At 50.3% G+C, this 22567-nt stretch overlaps 1 protein-coding gene across 1 annotated transcript in view; it reads right to left on the bottom strand.

The window, feature by feature from the left end:
- Positions 1-22567, bottom strand: part of FOXK1 (forkhead box K1) — a 62504-nt gene that overhangs the window by 24537 nt on the left and 15400 nt on the right. Inside the window, exon 2 of the mRNA XM_080941059.1 lies at positions 1315-1500. Within this exon, the coding sequence (XP_080797185.1) occupies positions 1315-1500 (186 nt within the window). The remainder of the gene's footprint in view (positions 1-1314; positions 1501-22567) is intronic.

The following is a 22567-nucleotide window of genomic DNA, read 5'->3' as shown; positions in this document are numbered from 1 at the left end:
CCAAAATCTCACATTAAAAACACAAACAACTTTAAAAGTCCCACTGTCTTCACAAAACTCAGGCATAATCAAATTTCATTCTCTTTAAAATATCCAGTTTCTCTAAAAATCCAAAATATCTTCTTAAGAGTTCAAAGTCCCTCCACTGTGGGCTTCTGCAAAAATAATAATAAAATGAAATTCCTTCTTCAAAAGGAAAGAACCAGGGCACAGTCATAATCTGAACAAAGCAAAACCAAACTCCAAGAGTATAAATAACTCGATGCTTGGTTCCAGGGATCTACTCACGATCTCCTCTGGTCACTTCTCTGACTGCTGATCTTGGTGGCTATCCCATGGCACTGGCGTCTCCAAGACTGCTGGGGTCTCATGCTGTAACCGGGCTGCACTTTCACCAAAAGCCTCTCCTGGGCTCTCTTCATGGTGCCAAGCATCAGCTTTTCGTATGACCCCTTCAGTCCTGGGCTGCCAACTGCCACTGAGGCTGCACCTCACCAGCGGCCCCTCCCAGTCTTTCAGAGCGCCAAGCCTTAGCTGCTCTCCATGACTCCTTCACGCTTCAAAACCAGTACCACCCATGTGACTCTTACACTACTAAGTTTGGCTGCCAGCACAAGGCACAGCCTTGGACACCTCTGGAACACACAAACACTCTACTGACACAAAACCAGTCACCAAGTATGCATACAAATTTGGGTTTGAGTCCTAGCATCCAGTATCAGCCTGGAGAAGTAGGTGTAACTTTGGGGACCAAATGAGGGTACTACGGGAGTGACTCCTAGCCAGGGTGCAGGGACAGCAGAACTTTGGCTTTGCTGGAGAGTAACTCTGGGTTTGTGTGAGTTCCCACAACCCTGACCCCCTAGGAGTGCACCACTCCTGTTACTGTCACAAGAGTACCGGCCATGGCTGCCATATTTATAGGGCTGGCCTGTGTCCTGAGTGGGGGTGGAAGCCACAGTGCTCAGGGCATCATAACCCCAGAACTTGACAGGGCACAGCACTTTCAGACGCATCACCAACATGCAAGGGATCGGGAGAGAATTCTGCTTCATTGAAAAGCACTGGCTAGAATCTGAATTCCCCTTCCCTCTCTATTTTGAAACAGTTTCTTGTAGCCCTGGCTGGCCGTGCACTGATGATCCTCCTGCCTCAGCCTTTGGAGTGCTGTGTTTACAGGACTGGGCCACACACCTATTCTCCTACTTACCTTAGGAGACCCAAACTCATAATCTACAACCTGAACGGGTGGTGACTTAGGGGTGACTCTCCCTTGCAGGAGTATCTCCTAGAGGCTAGATCCATCTCGCTCACCTGATGGTGCCAGTCGGGGAAGGGATGGGGCTGACGAGGCTCCGGAGATCCGGCTCCGGAATGTGGATCTTCAATGGGGAGATCTGCGGGTAGAGCGGCCGCAGGGGGGATGCTGGGGCCTCCTCTTTATGGTACAGGGACGTAAACTGGATCTTGATGGCCGTGCTCGGGAACCGGAAGGTGCATCTGTAAAGGGAGGACATTGGGTGGTTAGGTACAGGGTCACAGGGTACAGGACTGAAGTCCCACCACCCACAGGGCAGGGACATCAGAATGGCATTCCTGGAACACTAGCATCAACTGTGCTCTGCCTGTGAGCAAAAGGTAAACATCTAGACAGGCACAACCCTCAGAGCCTCTATGTGACAGGACTGCAGAGGTGACAATGACTATGGCTCAGGACTCCAGCGGCAAACAGCTAAATGGATCCTGTCCATTTATGTGGATTTCACTCACTCATTCATTTGTTCACTCAGACATTAATTCATTAGAAGATAAGGTCTCACTGCGTACTCCAGACTGGCCTGGAAGTGCGCCTTCCGCCCCTGCCTCCTGAGTGCTGGGGTGACAGGCACACGCTACCACACCCAGTTTATGCCAAGATTTTAAAGGCTGTATGTGTTCTTTGACTGGCTTCTCACTAAACTCGAGGCTTTCAAACCTAGAGCCTGGTATGTCTACTGAGTGACAGACAGAAAGACAGACAGACAGATCTGACTCTGAGCAGCCAGGGAGGCCCCTTCCATCCCAAAGACCATACCATATGCTCAGACAAGGTGGGCAACTTTCCCCATCTCTAAGACATGGACATGATTTGCTGAGCACAACTCCTAATTTCTAATCCTGTGTGTATGCATAAGTATGTGGGCATATGGGGCCGGAGATTCATGCTGAGCCGGACTGGCTGTGTGGGGCTGGCGTAGAGCACAGAATGAGTTGAGGAGACAGCCTGGGACGCACAGCAAACCCCAGTGCAGAGCACACCCGATGTCACCCGATGTCACCTCTACCCTACTCAGCATCTCGCAGCCCAGGAACGCTTCTATTGTCAGAATGGGCTTGTGTAAGGTCAAGCGTGCGGTAGCTGCATATATGCGTACGAAGGGCAGATGCCAACCTAGAAAGTCATTCCTTAGGCACTCCCCTCCTTATTTTGGGGGATCTGGGTTTACTTATGGGCTGAGCTGGCTACCAGTGAGGCTGAGCTTTCTGACTCTAGCTCCTCAGTGCTATACTTCAAGTACATGCCATCATGCCTGGCTTGTGTGTGCACGCTCGAGTGTGTGTGAGTGTGTGTTCTGAAGACCAAACCCAGGCCCTTGTGCCTGTATGGCAAGCACTTTACCCACCAAGCTGTCTACCCCGGCTCCTCCATCAGCCGTTTTTCCTAAGCCTTCTCAGCCTGTGCACCATCAGTTCTGCATGTCTGTAAGTATGTACAACCCATCTAGTGCATGGCTGATGGCAGCTGGGGTGTCCAAACTGGGTGTCCAAGGAGGGGGCCGGACTGGAAGCTGCCGGTGGGTAAGCTGGGCTGGCTGAGGGTGACTTGAGAATGTGTGCACTGAGTGATCAGGGAGCACACAGAGCATGTGTGCATGTGTACGTGCACACGACACACCTGCTCAACCCATGTTCTGCACGAGGGTTGTCATGGTAACAAATCTCTGGTTCTTTGCCGAGCAGCTCGCCCTCCTTCTCTGCCCACAGGGAGCAGGGCTAACAACATGCTGTCCCTCACTCCTGGGGGGTTTCAAAGATCAGTCAAAACGAGAGCCTGAGCTGAGAATCATCATGGCTACCAGACAGAGCCTGTGTCACAGCAGCCGGGGATCCTGGAGAACGGGCTGTGGCTGTGAAAAGAAAGAGCCTGGGGACCTGGGCTGAGCTGGGCCTGAAGAACTGTGGCTTTGCCCTGGAGAGGTGGGAGGGTTTCCGAGGCCTTCCCTGGCTCACCAGCTGGCACACTGACAGACAAACTCGGAGTGAGGCTTACTATGCAGACGGGACCCACCAGAGAAGATGAGGCAGCACCACCCCTAAAAATCTTGCCCATCCCTTTGCAGCACCACACCCTACTGCAATCCAAAGCACCACTTAGAGACAAACATCTTCAGGTGACTTTTGGAACAGCTCTTGACTCACTCTCTTGAAAGTCAACCCAAGGCCACCCTGTCACCAGGAGTCAGTGAAAGAAGTGCCAGGCAGCCCTGTGGCTTGGCAGTGTTGCCCCAGGGCACTCACGGTGTCTCCCATCATCCCCACTAGCCCAGGGGCCTTGTCCACCCACTTCTGTTTGCTGCTGTCGTTTGTTTTTGAGACAAGGTCTTGCTATGTAGAACTGGCCTGGACCTCATGGCAATCCTCCTGTTGTCATCTTCTAAGCAACTGTGATTTACAGATGTGAGCCACCACGTCTATCTAGCTCGGAGCCTTTGGGGAGCTGTTTGCAATTAAAGATGGTGTTCCACACTGTCCTTACCTGTCCTCGAAAAGCCTAGCCTACCCTGCTGAGGTCAGGAAGCCTGAGAAGTAGGAATCCCTGTCCATCATGGAAGCCACCATGAGGTAACTCTCAACCTAGCTCCCACCTGGGGGAAATTCTGCTGTTCTGTTTTCTGTTTGTTTCATTCTTAATTACTCTTCAAAAACAGGCTGTCCCTTACAGCTGGGGCTGAGCTCAGACTCACAGCAACCCTGCCTCAGCCTCTTTGCTGCTGGGCTCACAAGCTTATGTCACCACCCTTAGCTGAGGACTCTCCCTAGAACATTCTTGCCTGCGGCTTTCAAAATGGCTCACCGGGCAAACAACAAACGAAAGCCAAAGCACACTTGAATCCCAAAGGATGGAAGGAGAAGCTCCTCTAAGTTTCTTCCCACCTCTAAATATGTGTTATAGCACAAGGAGACTGACTGATGGATGGGTGGATGCGCGCGCGCGCGTGTGTGTGTGTGTGTATGTGTGCATGTGTGTGTGAGTGTGTGTGTGTGTATGTGTGCATGTGTGTGTGAGTGTGTATGTGTGTGTGTGTGCATGTGAGTGTGTGTGCGCATGTGTGTGAGTATGTGTATGCATGTGTGCGTATGTGTGTGTGAGAGTGTGTGAATATGTGTGTGTGTGTGAGTGTGTGTGTGTGCATGTGTGTGTGCATGTGTGTGTGAATGTGTGTGTATGAGAGTGTGTGAGTGTGTATGTGTGTGAGTGTGTAAGTGTGTATGTGAGTATGTGTGTAAGTGCATTGTGTGAGTGTGTGTATGTGAGTATGTGTGAGTGTGTGTGTGAGTGAGTGAGTGTGTGTGTGTGTGTGTGTGTGTCACACGGAATGTAAAGGGGAAAGAAGTTGACTGTTGGCTAGTTGGGAATAGGGCCTGTTTGTGGAGGGGTGTGGCTTCTTGGAAGTGAACAAGAACTCTATTCTAGCACTAGTCACTCAATGGGGAAGACTTAAATGACTAGCTGTTCAGCAGGTAAATTATACTAAAGTTCTTGCCTGAAGGCTTATAAGGTGAACACAGAGGCCCGCCCTGTCTACAGGCAGGGGCTGGGCTGACTGGGGATGGTCAGGAGGTGAGAACACTGTATCTAGCCTAGTGTCAGATCTCAGCTCAGTACACAGCTGGCTTGAACATTACAGCCTTGGCTGGGGGTAGGGAGGTGGCTCAGAGGGAAGAGCGTTTGCAGAGCAAGGACAAGAACACGAGTTCAAATCTCTAGCACCCACATAAAAGCTAGACACCACAGCATGTCTGCCATCCCTGTGTTCCTGTGGGGAAGAGGGGGAGCATGGCCCAGCGGCCAGAGGCACTAAGAAGTGACCACAGTGGAAAGAAGGGGCTGACACCTAAGGTTGTCCTCCGATTCCCGCACACATTGCATGGTGCACGTGTCTGCAACCATGTGGACATGCACAGACCAAAATACAAACAGCCCCAGTTTACGGGGGCACTGCGTTCTCTGCAGCCCAGGCCGGCCTTGAACTTGCTTCAGCTTCCCTAGTCAGCCTCAGACCAAAGCCTGGCTCCCAAGTCATTTTCAACTCCATCATTGAAGGAGGAATCCGGAAACCTGCCCCACCAACAAGGGAGCTTGCTGCCAAGCTGTCGTAAAGAATGGAATACAGTCGTACACCAACAGGCTTCTAGCAATGCTGTTTAAAAAGAACTAACACATGTCTCTCCTCTCACGGCTGCTACCATGGCCCCTCCTCCATCCCTGCAGAGCCAGGCCTGGACGTGAGCACGGCTGAGGGATGGAGACACTCCGGGACCCTCAGACTTGGAGGAGTTATGTTTACTTGCCACTGCGCAGTGTGAACTCCCCAGAGGACAGACTTTGCATCAGGAATGAGAACCTCACTCCTGTCAGTATCCCTTATTCAGAAGGCTGAGGCAGGAGGATCAGTGCTACACAGTGACTTCAAGGGTAACCTGGACTGCTGAGAGAATTCAAGTCCATACTGGCCTGCAGAGTAAATCTCTTATCTCACAAAACAAGACGAAACGGAAGCTTCCTTTTTTTATCTTCTTGCTTTTTAAAAATCTTCTGTGTGGGGGTGCTTTGCCTGAGCGTATGTCTGGGTGCCTGGTGTCTCTAGAGCCCAGAGGAGAGTGTCATATCCACTGGGACCAGGGTTATAGCTGGTTGTGAGCTGCTGTGTGGGTGCTGGGAACTGAACCCAGGTCCTCTGGAAGAGCAGCCAGGGGTGTTAACCACCAGCCATCTCTCCAGCTTCTAACTTGTGCTTTTCTTTGTTTTTGTTGAGACTTTTTTTTTTTTTTTTTTTTTGTGTTGCCCTGACTGTCCTAGAACTCAATGATCTGTTCCCTCTGCCTCTGGAGTGCTGAGAATAAGGCTTGTACCAAGCTGGGCCTTCTCTCTCTCTCTCTCTCTCTCTCTCTCTCTCTCTCTCTCTCTCTCTCTCTCTTACCCCAAATAACGAAAAATGTGACAATTGACACATGAATTCCTAAAGCAACTGCCTGAGGCCTCACAGCAGGACTCTGTCCAGGTAACAAGAATTCAGTGATTGACAGATGAGGCCTCAGGAACTAAACCAAAATCCACCTTGCTAGGGGAGTTTCAGAACCCCAAATTTTCCTTCAAACACAAATTAGACCTGGAGGGGTGGTGTGCAACTTTAATTCCAGCTCTTGGGATGTGGAGGCAGGGGGGCCAACAGTTCGAGGTCAGCCTCAGCTTTGGAGACCTAGTCTCAAAAAGACAAGAAAACAAAAAACATCAAAGGGCTCAGTAGATAAAACAGCAAGATGGCTCAGTAGATAAAGGCACTTGCTGCCAAGACTGACAGCCTGAGCTTGATCCCTGGAACCACGTTGTGGAAGGAGAGAAGGTTCCTTCTCAAAGGTTCTCTGACTTCATGTCCTCTGTGACACACATGCACACACACACGAAACACATATTTAAAAACCAATACAATACACACTGCTGTAAGATCGCTACATGTTTAGAAAAGCACCTGTGGGAGGGAAGTGGCTGGAAAAAGACATTTTCTAGATTGATGTCACCGTGCCATTTTTAAAACTGCCTGACCCTCCCAGCAGCTGAACTGATCACAGTATCTTATAAGTGTGACTTGTAAGTGTGAAAGATCTCTGGCCGTGGAAGAAGTACTTGGTCCCACTAAGGAATATGACAATATAAGAACTATTTGCCATAAGGCTGATGACATAAAGAAGGCGGGCACTGACAAACGTGCAGCAGGTGAGAGCCAGGGTCTAATGTCAGGCAAACCTTGCTTGAAAAAGAGCGGGAACTCTGGGTTCACTTGCCAGTGCTGTGTACACTGTGTGTGTGGTGCATGCTGGGAATCCCAGAACTGAACTAAAGGCAGGAGGATCAGACGTTCAAGGCCATCCTTGGCTATGTGAATTAATTCAGGTTACACACACACACACACACACACACACACACACGTATGCACACATGCACCTGCACACACGCACCTGCACACACTCACCTAGATGAAAACTTTGGGAAAGCTGAGGGAGGCCCCTTCCCAGTTATTGGGCCTCTGGGTAGCTACAGGTCCCCTTGCCATAGTTAGGAGCCTAAGCCTCCACCAGTAAACATCATTTCAATTAATCTCATGATATGACAATCACAGAGAGGTCGTGGTCACGGCCTGCAGGGTGGGCTTCCCCGAGGTCTCTCCTGTTACAGCCTGTCCTCTAACAACATTTCCTGTCAGGAACAGTTGACTCTGGAAGGGGAAAGAGGCTGCGTGCTTGGTTACAAGCCTTCTCAGTCTGCATGGTGCCACATGCCTTCAGATCCAGTGAGCACTGGCCTGGCCCAGTTCTGTGGGGGACAGCTTCAGGAGGGGAAAGTCCCAAGGGCCTAGGAGTCTCTAAGAGGGGAAGAAGCTCTGCAGGGGGCTGGACATGTGACCAAGACTACACAGGAAGCTCCCTCTACTTCCTGTATTCCACTATCCAGATGCACACTGCAGTGCCCTTCACAGGAGACCCATTCCCTGGAGGTCAGAGGTGAAGGGGCTTTGTCTTGTGTACGTACCAAGGAAGACCACAGCTGGATCAGGAAGTGGCTTTTTTATTTTGAGACAGAGCCTCATGAAACCTAGCTTGGCCTTGAACTCTTGAGGATGGAGGATGACCTCAGACACCTGGTCTACCTTCTTAGTGTTGAGATTACAGCTGTGCACCTCCATGTAAGATAATGAAACACTAGGTTGAAACCCCGGGCTTTAGGCATGTTGGCAAGCATGCTACCAACTATGCCAAATCCCCAGCCATGGGTAGCAGTGACTAAGTACCAAGTCCCAAAGTGAAGAATTTGCACAATTTCTAGTGTATTCCATTTAAAATAACTTCTTTCAGCTGAGGCTGGTGAGGTGGCTCGTGTCTCATGTGCACGCATGAGGACCTGAGTTCAGATCCTGCAGAGCATACGCAGAAAAGCCAGGCAAAGCAGCCCACACGGGGGATAACGTGGGATACAGCACTGGCCAGCTCAGGTCCCAGTAAAAGACCCCCGTCTCCAAAACCTAATGTAGAGAGTACAGACCTGATGTGGACCTGCGGTCTCTGCACACATCCACACACATGTGCACCCTTCACTTCTGTGCAGACAACACACATCACACAGAAGGCAATCCATTTTGCCAGAACTCTGTGGCCGTGGGTACCATGGTGTCCTGGTGCTGAGTCAGGATGTGTAAGGGTTCGGGAAGACTAAATGCAGAGGGACCTATGCATCAGCAGCGATGACAACAGATCGGGAGGAACAAGAGCCCTCTTGGGTCCAGGCTCTGGGACAGGGTCACTGCTCCCAGCCACTGGTCTCCATGGGTCAGCAGCTGGCTCTTTTACCGTGACACAGCAAAACAAGTATATGCTAGCCCTCCTTAGAAACCACACTGAGCTGACCAGAGTCAGGCAAAGAAAGCATCAGCAAGTGAAAAGCTTGCTGAGCAAACATGGAGACCAGTTCCTAAAACCTATCGCATAAAGAAGGAGAAAATTGACCTCTGATCCTCACGTGTGCCACACACCCCCAAGAACACACACACACACACACACACACACTCACATACATACACACACACACACACACACTCACGCACACACACATACACACACTCACACACACATACAGCACTTTACCCTGGCAGGTCACTGTGATGAAGCTCAACTCTGGCGTGAGGTGTCTTGTGCTCATTCCTGGGGAATTTGTGATCACACCCAGTGGCTTCACTCTTGTTACTCAGGCAACTGGCTGGCCCTGGGCACATGCGTTTTTTGGCAGGTTTTCCCCTCCCGCCCATCCACCTCTAACCCCGCCATCTCCTACGCCCCAAACCCCATTCCCTGGAAGGGAAGCTCCTCCAGTGAGTGGCTTTCAGGAATGTTTACAAAACTCCCAGAGGTGGTGGGCACTGAGGGTCAAAGGCTGGCATGGTGGTCTATGCCTACTGAAATCCTGAAATCTGAGCACTGGCTCAGAAGGCCCAGGCAGGAGGATTGCTGTGAGTTTGAAGTCAGCTCAGGCTTGAGACAAAAAGCTCAAAACAATCAGGAAGACTGAAAGCAAGGGCTGATATCACTCAGGAACTCACTAGACCAGGCTGGCCTCAGACTCACAGACATCCACCTGCCTCTGCCTCCCGAGTGCTGAGATGAAAGGCCTGCGCCCCAATGCCGGGCTTCATAGGTGTAATAGGAATAATATCTAAGCCAAGCCCCAGACACACACAAGTCCAGGCCAACCTAGAATGAGTACGGGAGTGTTTAGTGAGCTCACTAGCATCTGGGAAACAGAGAGAACCTGGTGCAGCTACACTGTGGCAGCTCCACTCCTTTCACGAAGACCCGAGACTCAGATCCAGGTGTCTGGAGGGCTCAGAGAAGCCTGTGACAACAGAGCACTCCGCCCATAGCACCACACTGGAGCCCAGCTTCTCCGGAGCCACGGTGGCAGAACCTGACCTTTGCCTCAGTGCTCAGCATTGAGTGGAGTCAAGTGCATTGTGTTTTACAACAATTAGCAAAATCAAGGGACTTTTATCCAAACCTTGAATTTTATGTAGTAATAATAGTTCAAAATTAGTATTTAATTGGGCCTTATGGTGCAGGCTGGTCATTCCAAGTACTTGGGATTCTGAAAGGGTCAGTTCAAGGGCTGCCTGGGCTTCTGGCTGTTGATTTTAAGAGCAGCCTGTTCCAAGTGAGATCTTATCTCCAAACAAAAGGTGGAGGGGAGGGAGAGGCTGGCCAGTTACACAGAGCTTGTTTAGCATGTGTGACACCCCCAGTTCAATCTCTGGTACTATAAAAACAAAATTAGTATCTGCTATTATTTGAATGCAATATCTTCTGTGAACACACACACACAAGCTCTTGAACCCCACAGTTGTATTTCCTAAGTAAACATGTTTTTCAGGATACTGCAGAAAAAGCCACTACTCTTATAAAGCCAAGCCACCAGAGAGGGACAAAGTACCAGTGAGACCCGGGAAGGAGGAGCTGGGGCAGACAGTCTCTCTACTCAAACTCTCCATTCTGGTGACTTCCACAGGCCTGGGACCAATCTAGCCAACTTGGCTCAGGAAACCCTTTCAGGAGGTGAAGGCAGAGCAAGAAAGGGCCTCCCGGAAGGGGCCGGGCATCTTCTATGCACAACCAGCCCAGAGGGCAGCCAGCGGCTGAGCCTGTCAGTCTGGAATGAGAGCAGCGTTTCCTGGAACAGTAATGTTGCAGGCCAGCCATGTGATGGCTTCAGCCTTTACCTCAGCATCCCAGGCCAGACACAGCACTTGGCTAGAGACTCCTGCTATCTCCCTGTGTCCCATCTAAAGAGTAACAAGGCTTGTTATTTCAAAAACAGCAGCTCCACTGGTCCAAACAAGGCAGAGCCCAACTCAGTCCTCCAAGGGCACTCACTTCCTCTCTGCAGCCCTGGGCCAGTCAAGCTTGCCTTCCTAATATGGAGAGGCCAGCCAGACCCAACAAACTATCCAGAACCTAGACTTGGCCCAGCCCAGGAACTGCAACCCAGGTGGGTGGGACAGGGCCGGCTGTGACAAGCAGCTCCCAGTCTCTTACAGCCCCACCCAGTCCTATCTGGCATCAGTAGGTACAGTTGGCTAAGTCCACAGCAGGGAAAAAGTTGAGGCCAGGAAGCAACCAGAGAGCAACAGTATTCCTGGGTGGCAGCATCACCCTGCTGGCGGAGGTCCACCAACAATAAGGAAATGAGTTCCATTTCGTGGAAACGAATCTCATCCCTTCACTGACACCAGGAGAGGCAGGACCTGCTGTTCTTGGGTGAGCTAAAGCTTCCGAGGCCCATGTGTATATGTGCACATATATGTACATGTGAGTGTGCAAGAGACGAGAGGGGAATAATGGGTGTCTGGCCTCATCACTCACCTTCTTATTCCCAGGAGACAAGGTCTCTCACAGAACCTGGAGCTATGCCAGCAGCCAGCAGTCCTGTTCCACTGCCCATGTGGCTGGGGTACAGGTATATGCAACCAGGCCTAGATGGGTGCAGAGGACTCACAGTTCCCCACAGAGCCACCTCCCCAGTCCAAAGGTTCTTTTTCTATTTCCTGCCTCAGTGACAGTTTGGAGCAAGTAGGTAGTCTGTGTGCTCCTTTTGGAAAGGGGGAAAGCAGCAACCAACTTCCATCAAGCTCCAGCTTTCAACAGAGGGAAACTGAGTCGCAGAGAGGAAATGTTCACATAAAAGCCAGGGGAAAGCTGTCTATATGCCTGTGGCCACAGCATTTGGGAGGTGGAGGCAGGAGGACCAGATGTTTAAAGTCATCCTTTGACAACACAGCAAGGCCAGGTTGGGTTTTATATGAGACCCATTCTGAAAAAGAAACCATAAACTCGAAAGTCCTGTGTGACTAACTGCCCACTACTTCCGCCCAGAACCACCATCCTGGTCCTCCATCCTGTCCTCATCCTCCATCCTGTCCTCATCCTCCATCCTGTCCTCATCCTCCATCCTGTCCTCATCCTGTCCTCATCCTCCATCCTGTCCTCATCCTCCATCCTGTCCTCATCCTCCATCCTGTCCTCATCCTGTCCTCATCCTCCATCCTGTCCTCATCCTCCATCCTGTCCTCATCCTCCATCCTGTCCTCATCCTGTCCTCATCCTCCATCCTGTCCTCATCCTCCATCCTGTCCTCATCCTCCATCCTGTCCTCATCCTGTCCTCATCCTCCATCCTGTCCTCATCCTCCATCCTGTCCTCATCCTGTCCTCATCCTCCATCCTGTCCTCATCCTGTCCTCATCCTCCATCCTGTCCTCATCCTCCATCCTGTCCTCATCCTGTCCTCATCCTCCATCCTGTCCTCATCCTGTCCTCCATCCTGTCCTCATCCTGTCCTCATCCTCCATCCTGTCCTCATCCTGTCCTCATCCTGTCCTCCATCACATGAGTGTGCTGCTGAGTTATGGCACACGACAGAGCATGGAGTTCTATCTGAAAGTCCGTGCATGGCCTTGCTTAATGTCCATATTCCAAGTCCATCCATGTTCCCGCCAACGTCTTCTATTTAATTTTTCTTGAAGTAGAATAGTATTCCAGTGTGTTTGTGTGTCTACCAAATTTCAGGATCCAGTCATCTACTGGTGGACAACTATGTTGATTCCAGCTCTTTACCATGGTTAACAGAGCGGCAATAAGCACGGTGTTGAAATATCTCTATAAAGGTCTCTGAGTATATGCCCAGCAGCAAGAAAGCCGGTTGCTAATTTTTTAAAGGAAACCCCAAATTTACTTCCACAGTGGTTGCACTAATTTTACCCCCATCAAATGTGAATTAATTGTTAAGAAAAGTTCATTGTGTCACTTAAGGGTTAATGACAGCCGAAAGTTTGACTAAACTGGGACTAAAGCCTCATCATCTAGCCACAGTGTGAATCTGGCGCGGGGGGGGGGGGGGGGGGCGTGTGCCTCCTCATGGGCTAAGTGGGGAGTGTGGCAGACTCTGATGAGGCTGTCCGGCATCGCACTTGCTGTCCACATAGCTATGGCAGCAATGACAACCAAGCAGACTCAGGCTACAGACACACTTCACAGCAGTGGCCAAAGCACCAGGGTGCAGTGTAGAAATAACAGTCAGCAATGGAACCACTTCTGTTCGGGATCAGTTCTAATGCTTTGTCTTAGTTTGGCCCCCAAACCTTGAGGACCCCTGCCCACAGCTGGCTTTGACTGATAATAAAGAATTGCTATACAACCAATTGCTGGACAGAAAGACAGAGGTGGGACTTTTAGATTGCAGGGGCGAGTGGCCAGGGGAGAGAGGAAAAAAAGAGGAGACACAGAGAATCACCATGATGGGGAAGGAGAAAGATGAGACTTAAAGGTCTAACAGCATGTAAGAAACCGAGAAAGTGCCCTAGTGGCCATTTCCCCAATTGAATCTGGGGTAGCAGAGATGAAATACAGATTTTAAAAGATGTTTACTCAGGAGTACCAGAGGGGAGCAATTTCTAGCTGCAGGGAGGCTTAAAAGTGCCCAGCCACTGAGCTAGTCAAAGTATCAAAAGTAGCTGGGGTGTGTGTGTGTCTTTTATTCTCAATTCCAGAGAGCTCTCGGGTGGGTGCATGCGTGCAACCAATTGGGAGCCAAAGCGGTTTAACTAATTTGCCACTACACATCTCTCTCTACCTCTCCTATCCCAACACAGACCAGCCCCAGCTAGGCCTGGAGGTGAACGCCCATCTTCCAGTAACTCAGAAAATTGATACAGGAGGACAGAAAGCTGAAGGTCTGCCTGGGCTACAATGCAAGTTCAAAGCCAGCCTCAGCAGTCTCAGTGATACCCTGTCTAGGGGTAACTCACTGCAGCACAGTGCTTGCTAGAACCCCCGGTGAGGGGCTGGGAGTGTGGCTCAGCAGTGGAACAGCTTGCCTGGCACCTAGGAAGCCCTGGGTGCAGTTCTTAGGACTATAAACAAATAAGCCCCTCCCAGAACATCAGCAGGTTGGAAGCTGTAGAGGATTCAGTGTCTGCCTAGTTTTTGAAGTCTTCTGGCTTTGGGGGAGGAATCCCAGGAGACACAAGTAGAGCTGTCCCCTTGGATCAAAAGCAGAGTGAGGAGCAGAGACTGGCTATGGAACAGTGAAGTCCCAGGTAAGCAGGTAGCATGAAGAAGCAGGTGTGCAAGGACGGCGGGTCCAAAGTCTTGGGCATCAGTTAATGACCCTTCATCCTTCCAAGGAGGAAGAGAGAACTCAGAAAAACAAGAGAGGCTGCCAGTACACACTCCCCCAGGCCCACTGCCAGCAAGGCAAAGGATGGGATCTCAAAGTAGCCATTGTGAACTCTACAGATCTCTGAGATACAGCACGGGGGAAAAATATACACACTCATAGGCATAGAATTTTAAACATGGTTTTTAAAAAATCTCAGTGAAGAACTAGAAGATATAAAGAAGACCTGAAAAGAAATCTTATAATCAAAAAAATTATGGTAACCTGACATATGTCCTCAAGTAGAATGAACAGCCCAGAGGAGACCTGGGAGTGTGGCTCAGTGGTAAGGGTGCTCACCCAGCACAGGAGAGGCCTTGGGTTCCCAAACCACCAAAAAAAGCAAAACACAAAATGACTGGTAAACTGAGCACTAAGGAGACTAATGACCTGAGCCCAGTCCCTAAATCACCCAGTGGAAGGAGAGACCAATGCCCTCAGGTTGTTCTGACTCCACAGTACTATGGCAGCCACACATCTGTGAAGTAAATGAACCTCAAAAGGAGGAAGGGGAGGAGGAGAAGCGGAAAGAAACTAAAAGGGAGTGCCAAGAGCCTTGGGACCTGAGGGAACTCCAATTCACAGTCAGATCTCAGCAGAACAGGGAGTGAAAAGTAGTTAAAGAAACTGTAGCTAAGAAATTCCCAAAACTGACCACAGCAACAGAAAAGACTGACCTACAGACAGAAGATCCCGAGTAGAAAAACCCCACAGGACCCAGGCAAGGAGGGCAGTCGGAGGTAGTTCCTCCGTCCCCGAGGCCTGTGGCTGACAGCAGCCACCCCATCAAGCCACTCAAGCAGAGAATGAAAGGGCTCTGTTCCCATCCCACCTGGAGCCAAAGGAATGATGCCGCCCATCGGCCACCCACTGTAGGAAACTCCTGTGGGCAAGCCTGCCCTGTTTCCCTGGTGCTTCTATTGTTTTAGTTTATTTTTATTTTTGCAGCGTCTCATGCAGCCTTTAACTCTATACAGCTAAGGGCGAAGTTAAAATCCTGGTCCTCCTGACCACCTCCCAAGTGCTGAGATGACCTACATGTACACCACATGGGTTTACGTGATGAGGGACTGTGAATTCCAGGCAAGCCCTCACCAACTGAGCCTAGCTCAGCACTCCAGGGTTTCTAAATCCACTAAACTGACATCCAAGATTAACCATCCAGGTCACTTTCAGACATGGGGCTGCCACCCAGTCGGGCCCCACCCACCCCAAGGCCGTCCATCTTCACACCCTCTCACACCTCCTGCAGGCCAAGATGGGGAATCTGGGAATCAGGAATCTGATTCTCTGAGGAAGGCAGCGGGATGAGGTGAGACAAAAACCTGTATTGTTCATGTAGGACTTCAGAGCTGTGGGGATGGGTGACAGAGTTAGAAAGTGCTCGGCTGCCGCATGTAAGGCCTGCCAAGTGAAAACTCCACAGCCAGCCAGGCATGAAAGCTAAAAGGCCGAGGCTGGAGAATGTCACCTCAAAACAAAACAGGGGCCCTCAAGATAGCTTAGGGAATAAAAAAACACTTGCTATACAAACCTGGTGACTTGGGTTCCATCCTAGAACTCAACGGGGGGAGGACTCTGAACACCCACCCTCAAATGATGATGATGATGATAAAATTAAAAACCTCTAGAGACAAGGGTGAACTGCTAGGAGACAGGTCCATCAGCCATGTGAGCAGGAGTACCCAAGACCCTCAGAGCTCTTAGAAATAAAACCTTAGGTGCAGCTGCCTCATGCCTGTAATCCCAGCACTGGAGATAGGAGGGTTCCTGGGACTTGCTGGCCAGCCAACCTAGCTGAACCTGTGAACCCCAGGTTTGGTAGAGCCCCATTTCTCCCCCAAAAGGCAGAGGGCTGGGAGATGTCTCGACAGTTAAGGGTGCTCAATGCTCTTGAGAGAGGCAGCTCACAACCCCCTGTAAGTACAGCTACGGGGACAATGACATCTTCTGGCCTCCAGGGGCACCAGGCAGACATAGTACACAGACACACATGCAGGAGAAACCACCACACACATGAAATGAAATAAAATGAAATAAACTGAGACGACAAGCTTCAGAAGAAAGGACAGCGGCCATGAAGCTGTCTCTTTAGGTAGCTGAGCAACCCTGGTGTCACTAAACGATGTGTGTGACTGGGGTGGTTGGGGATTAGATGGAGGGAGAAAGACTGACTAAGCCCAGGCTGCCTTCAAACTCGAAATCTCCTGCCTCATCCTCCTTAGTCAGACACTGGAGGGCGGGTGTGAGATGGCTCTCCAGTCTAGTTCTTCTGCATCTTAGTTTTTCATATGGCACCCGGAGCCTGTGCAGACCACAACAGAAATAACTACACATAAGGAACTTTTCTCACTGGTGTGGTGAGACATGCATCAATCCCAGCACCGGGAGGCTGAGACAGGAGGATTGCAGTGAATCTGAGGACAGTCTGGGCTATCTAGTGACTTCCAGGACAGTGTGGGCTACAGCATGAGACTTTTTCTCAATTACAGAGGGATGGCTCAGTGGACAAAGGTGACTGCTGCCAAACCTGACTTTGATTCCCAGGTCCCAAATGGTGGGAGGAGGAAGTTGAGTTCTAATCTCCATCCATACCACATGGTATGCGCACCTCCAACACATAAAGGCACAAAAGCCTGGGCGCTGGTGGTGCATGCCTTTAATCCCGGTATCAGGAGGCAGACCTGTCTCAAACAACAACAACAACAACAAAACAACAAACCATAAACATTCAACAAAATAAGTAACTGTATGTCTTAAAACCCCACAGGGGCTAGAGGCATGGTCAGTAATAGGATTCACAGTTTGCTAGGCAACAGGGGCCTGAGTTCAGCTTCAGGTGTCCACATAAAATGCTGGACAAGGCCATGCACATGTGGCTGGAACCCCAGCACTGTGGGAGGCAGAGGCAGGGGGATGGCTGGATTTCCTAACCACTAACCTAGTGAGAGATCCTATCTCAAAACAATATAACCAAAGATGCTACAGCAGGGTACCAAGGCCTTTCTCTGGCCTCTGTGAATGCACACACATGTACACTCACATGCCTGTGTATGGGTCCACACATACATGTACACATACACAACACAGAAGTAAAATAAAATATAAAGTAAGACAAAGAAACTCTGTAAAATTACTTTAAAATTACAAAGTTGACTGTGTGGTGGTTACTTTCCTCTGGCCCTGGGGTGGGGGAGGGTAGCTGGGATAACGAACGGCAGGTAAAGCACTTAGCACACAGGCATTAGGACCAGAGTTCAGGTCCTTGGCATCCAGATTCAAAGCCAAGTGTAGCAGCACATGTCTGTAATCCCAGTGCTGGAGACAGACAGAGGGATCCTGGGGGTTCACTGGCCAGCTAGTTTAACATACCCAGCAAGCTCCGGGGCACTGACACGATAGCCAAGCACTCCACCAACTAGGTCCACCCAAAAGTGCTGTTTTGTTCTCTGAGGCCAGTTCTCAGGGTGGTGGTGTGCCGGCAACCATCCTGCCTCAGCCTGCAAGCCTTTCTTTAAAGAGCATCTCTCATCCAATTGAAATAAACAGAACGACAGAAAGGAAGGAGCCACACTCCCAAACCCACAGCAGGGCTGGTGGTAACCCAACCAGCTGTTTGTATAGGGTTTAATCATCAACGGATCTGAAGGTGCTTAGGAGTCTACACCAGCTGGCCCTGGGGTGGACGGCAGAGGGCCGATGCTCCTCTACACCCAGCAGAGACCAGAGCGCTCTCAATATTCAATGACCTACCCTGGGACTCTTACTGAAGACAATCTTACTGATTTTCCAAGTTGGGCTTGGTAGTAGAGGCTGGTAATTCTCTGTACTAAACTACACCAGAGCCCAGGGCAGGAGGATCACAAGTTCAAGGCACAGACTGAGGATGTAGATCATTTGGTGCAATGCTGGACTGGTATACACCAAGCCCTAGATCCCACATATCTCCTGTCAAGTCCCACCACCACTCCCCGAACACCACCCCACAGGACTGTACAAATTAAGCATGGTGGCTCACACCTCTGATACCAGAATTTGGGAGGTGAAGGCAGGAGGGTAAGTTCAAGGTTATCCTTGGCTACATAGTAAGTTTGAGGCCAGATCCCAAAATAAGGGGGAGAAGGGAACTGGTGAGGTGGCCCATTGGGGAAGATGCTCCCTGCCAAGCCTGACAACCTCAGAGATCCCCTGGCCTACATGGTGAGAGGAGAAAACCGACTCCTGAAAGCTTTCTGCTGTCCGTGTCTGACATCTGACATATACCCCCATCCCTCAACACACGATGATGAATGAGTGACAGACAAAAACAAACAAACCAGGAGTTACACAGAGCCAGAAAATAAATATGAGCAACTGTCCCACAAGTATCAGACACAGAAAGAAACCCAAGCTGCAGCCCTGCTGTGACGTCATTTGTGGGTGCTGGGACTCCTTCACGGTCCAGTGTGTTGGGATTCTGTAAACCCCACCCCTCAATTACCCAGCAGTAGCCAGGTATGCCCCGCCCCAGTGACCTGACACTATAAAAGGAGCTGCTTGACCCCTCCTCTCTCTCTTGCTCTGGTGCTCTTGCAGCCTTGCTCTCCCACCCCTACCCCTCCCTCTTCCTTTTCCCTTCCCCCCTCTCTCCCACGTGCTCATGGCCAGCCTCTATTCCTCTAATTCCCTCTCTCTCTCTCTCTCTCTCTCTCTCTCTCTCTCTCTCTCTCTCTCTCTCTCTCTCTCTCTGCCTCTACCGCCCTCTTAACTCTCCCATGACCTGAATAAACTCTATTCTGTACTATACTGTTGTGTGGCTGGTCCCTCAGGGGGAAGGGATTCCCAACATGGGCCCCACAGAGGCATCCCCCTTGCCCCCAGGCCTTGCAGTACCTCCATGGGCCATATGCCCCCCACTCTCTTCATTCTTCCCCTAACATTGGTGCCATGACTCGGATTGTCATCTTTTCACATCATTGGTGCCCCGTCATCTTTTCCTTATGCAGTGTCTATTAAAAGTGGCTTCAACCTTGTGTGTGCACAGTGACCTGGAACCTCCTACACGGAGCCAAGCCGCTCTGCCCATGGAGAGTTTCCTCCAGGTTTCCTCCTGGAAGCACGGTGGGCTCACCTGCCATCCACAAAGCACACCCAGCAGGGCCCTGGTGCTGCTCATTTCTTGAAGCAGCATGGCTTGGTAGCTAAAATTTCTGTCACCAAAGCTGATGACCTGAACTCCATCCCCAGCACCCAGATGATGGAAGGAGAGAACAGACTCCCACAGGTTGTCCTCTGACCGCTAGCTACATATGTGCTGTGGTGTTATGTGCCCAAGTGTGTGCACACACAAACACAATAAACAAATGGAATGTTTTTTTTACTAAATATTCCATCCTAACTCAAGGATCCATTGAAAGAGAACCTGAAGTCAGATTCAGGGCATTTGTAGACAGACAGACAACCAGGCCTGAAGACCCCAGGCTCACAGAGAAACAGCAGCTGCCTCTCGCTCAGAGGGATCAAGCTTATGGGTGACAGAGCTTCAGTACCAGGTCAGCAGTCAACCACAGCCCTTGACACATTTCAAAACTGTAACCTCCTAACTCCTCCCACTAGGAAACAACAACTTTCTAAACATTTGCTGCTTTCTCTTTATTGTGTTATGAGAATGGTCTTACTACATAGCTAGAGGCTGGCCTCAGAGTTACTATGTAGCCCAGGCTAGTCTCAGATCTGATACTTTTCCACTTCCCCAGTGCAGGGAGGTGGGGTGGGGGTAGGGATTACAGACCTGCCCACCAGGCCTGCCCCAGTGTAACCTAGTTTTATAGTCAGTTAGTTTAACCTGGCTTCTCCTCGCCTCTCCCAAGGGAACTCCTTTCTTCCAGGTCTATTCTGCCTGGGGCAGACAGCCCACACTAGCAGCCATCAGCATCGATAAGATCTGAGCAAAGGCAGGGGAAGTCTCCAGTCCTCAAGAGGGAGATGAGCAGCTGGCTAGAGATGTTTACAAAGCACCAGGGGACTCCAGCTTAGAGACCTCCAGTCCAGATAAGAACCCAAACAAAACAAAGGAGTCTCTTATCTGCACGAGGAATGTATAAGAGCCTTTATTTGGCTTAAACCTCAGCTCTTCTACAGCACCAACAGCACACTCCTGGGAGTGACAGCTGGTCCCATAGGGGACCTCTTGGCCCTCTGCTAGTCTCCCTGTACCCAAATTTAGAAGAGGCCTGAGCCTGAGAATCAGTACCGAGCCACAGCTCTGCAATCTTAGTAAGACAGGATGCCACTCAGGGCCCACGTGGCCTAGAAAGATCTGAGGTGGGTGAGTAGAGGGAAAGTGAGCGAACCCACGTGACTCCTCAAAGCTGTCCTCTGATCTCCATACCCTAATCCCTCCCTAGACAATAAGTAAATAAAATATAAAAATAAGATAAAATTGTTTTCTTTATTTTGAGAGGGAAGAAGAATCAGGAAAGAAGCTGGAAGAAAAGGCACAAGGAATAAATAGATACCCAGCTGGGAATGGTGTCCTGTGTGGGAGGCTGAGGCAGGAGGACTGCAGTGAGTTGGAGACTAGCCTGGGTTAAATGAGACCCTGTAGCAGAGAAAAGAACTCCTTTTTCAACAGCTGTCAGACCATTTCCCTCTCCTGCACGTACCTAGATTTCTAAGTAAATTTTAATACTTTGAAGGAGCAATTACCCATTTGGGGAAACTGGGCCATAAAGCAGATTAATAATGCTGAATAATCGCTTGGGGAGGAGCTGACTCCCTTCTCTGGATATACTAAACTGGTTTAACCGTTATGTAAATCGCATCCTTGGACCTGTGATTTATCCCTGATGGCCCATTAGTCGGGATGGTTTGCTCTTCAATAAAACAGCTCTAGAAGCCTGCAGGGCTACTTAGAGGAGCTTGAGGGATGAGGACCAAGAGTTCAAGGCCAGTTTGGGCAATGTAATAAAATCCTATCTCAAAATAGTACAAGGGCTGAGAGCATGGGTTATTGGTAGAACCTTTGCCTAGACACCCCCTTCCCTCAGTGAAAGGCTGGAGATGTGTCTCGGGTAGAGCACTGGACTAGAAGCTCCCCCAGTAAGCGGCTCTGAATTCTATTTATAATAATAGTGTGAAAAACCCCTAGCCAGAGGTCATTAAATCCCATAGAACTCCTATCAATTAACTGGTTTGTTATGGAAAGGTCTCCTCCTGCGTCTCCCAGCCCCTCCCCACTGTCATCTCTCCTTATTCCCAGGGTTATACAAGCACAGCTCTGCCTATCATATTGATTTGTTTTCTGAGACAGGGTCTCAGGTAGTCCAGAATGTCTGTGGGTGTTTGATCCTCTTGCCTCCACTACCAGAGAGCTAGAATTAGAGACGTGCACCTCCATGCCAGTTTATGCTGGGGGTGCCAGGGGGGTTATGCATGTAGGCAAGCCCTCTACCAACTAAGCCCTGTCCCTGCCCTTGGCACTCTATTCTGATGCCCTTACCAAGGGCTCAGGATGGCGACTAAAATCTCAGTTGAAGTACCACTTCCTTAAAGATGCTCACCCCACCCACCCTGAAATCCCCATAACAGCACAGTCTTCCTGCCCCAGGAGCACATGCTGGGGTGGACTCAGCTGCCCTGTGTGCTGTGTATACTTGGGAGTGGTGTGGGGGAGGGGGAAGGAGCACAGGACTGGTTCAATGTCTGCTCAGTCAGTTCCTACAGGGAGGTATCTGGGGGCCACCACACTTAGAAGATAGAGGCAGAGCCCTGTAGCTAGAGACAAAGGACTCTAAGTGTGACCTGAAAGAGGGCAGATGGTCTTGACCCCAGAAGACACAAAAATGGCAGGCCTGGAACATCAAGATGGCTCGGCTGGTAAGGGTTCTTGCTATGCAGCTTGAGTTGGACCCCGACACCCACATAAAGGTGGAAGGAAAAACTTCTTCAAGACCATCCTCTGATTTCCAGATATACACCACGGCATAGCCACCCCCCCCAAACAAAAGCAAAGAGCTTGACAAACGTGCAGTCGCATGCCAGCATGAGCTCTTAGTGCATAACCGAAACTCCCTATCTATCCATGCATTCTGCTGACTCCAAATGCTTTCACACACAGAAATGGCTCAGTCCAGTCTGTTCCTCTCAAATGTCCAGGACGGCCTGCCTGGCTGACCTCCGTAGCAACTGCCGTCTCTTCTCCATCCCACCCAGGCCCAGAAATCCAGGGAGCCTTGAAAAACTTAAGAGAATCCAGGGTAAGCCATGACTGTCTTCTCAAATTCTCTGTAACCTTAAAGCCCCAGGCTCCAGAAACGCTGCTCCAGAAACGCTGCTCCAGAAACGCTGCTCCAGAAACGCTGCTCCAGAAACGCTGCTCCAGAAACGCTGCTCCAGAATGAGACAGGCCTCTTTGGCTTTGATGTTTCTGGACCAGCCCATCTTCCAGGTAGTCCAGAACCCCTGTCAGCTGAGTGGTCTCCCATGGTGACACATGAACACAGCTACATGTCCC

This window comes from Micromys minutus (assembly GCF_963924665.1).
Source record: "Micromys minutus genome assembly, chromosome: 29".
In the NCBI taxonomy this organism is placed as follows: domain Eukaryota; kingdom Metazoa; phylum Chordata; class Mammalia; order Rodentia; family Muridae; genus Micromys; species Micromys minutus.
This window is presented reverse-complemented; position numbering and strand designations above follow the sequence as displayed.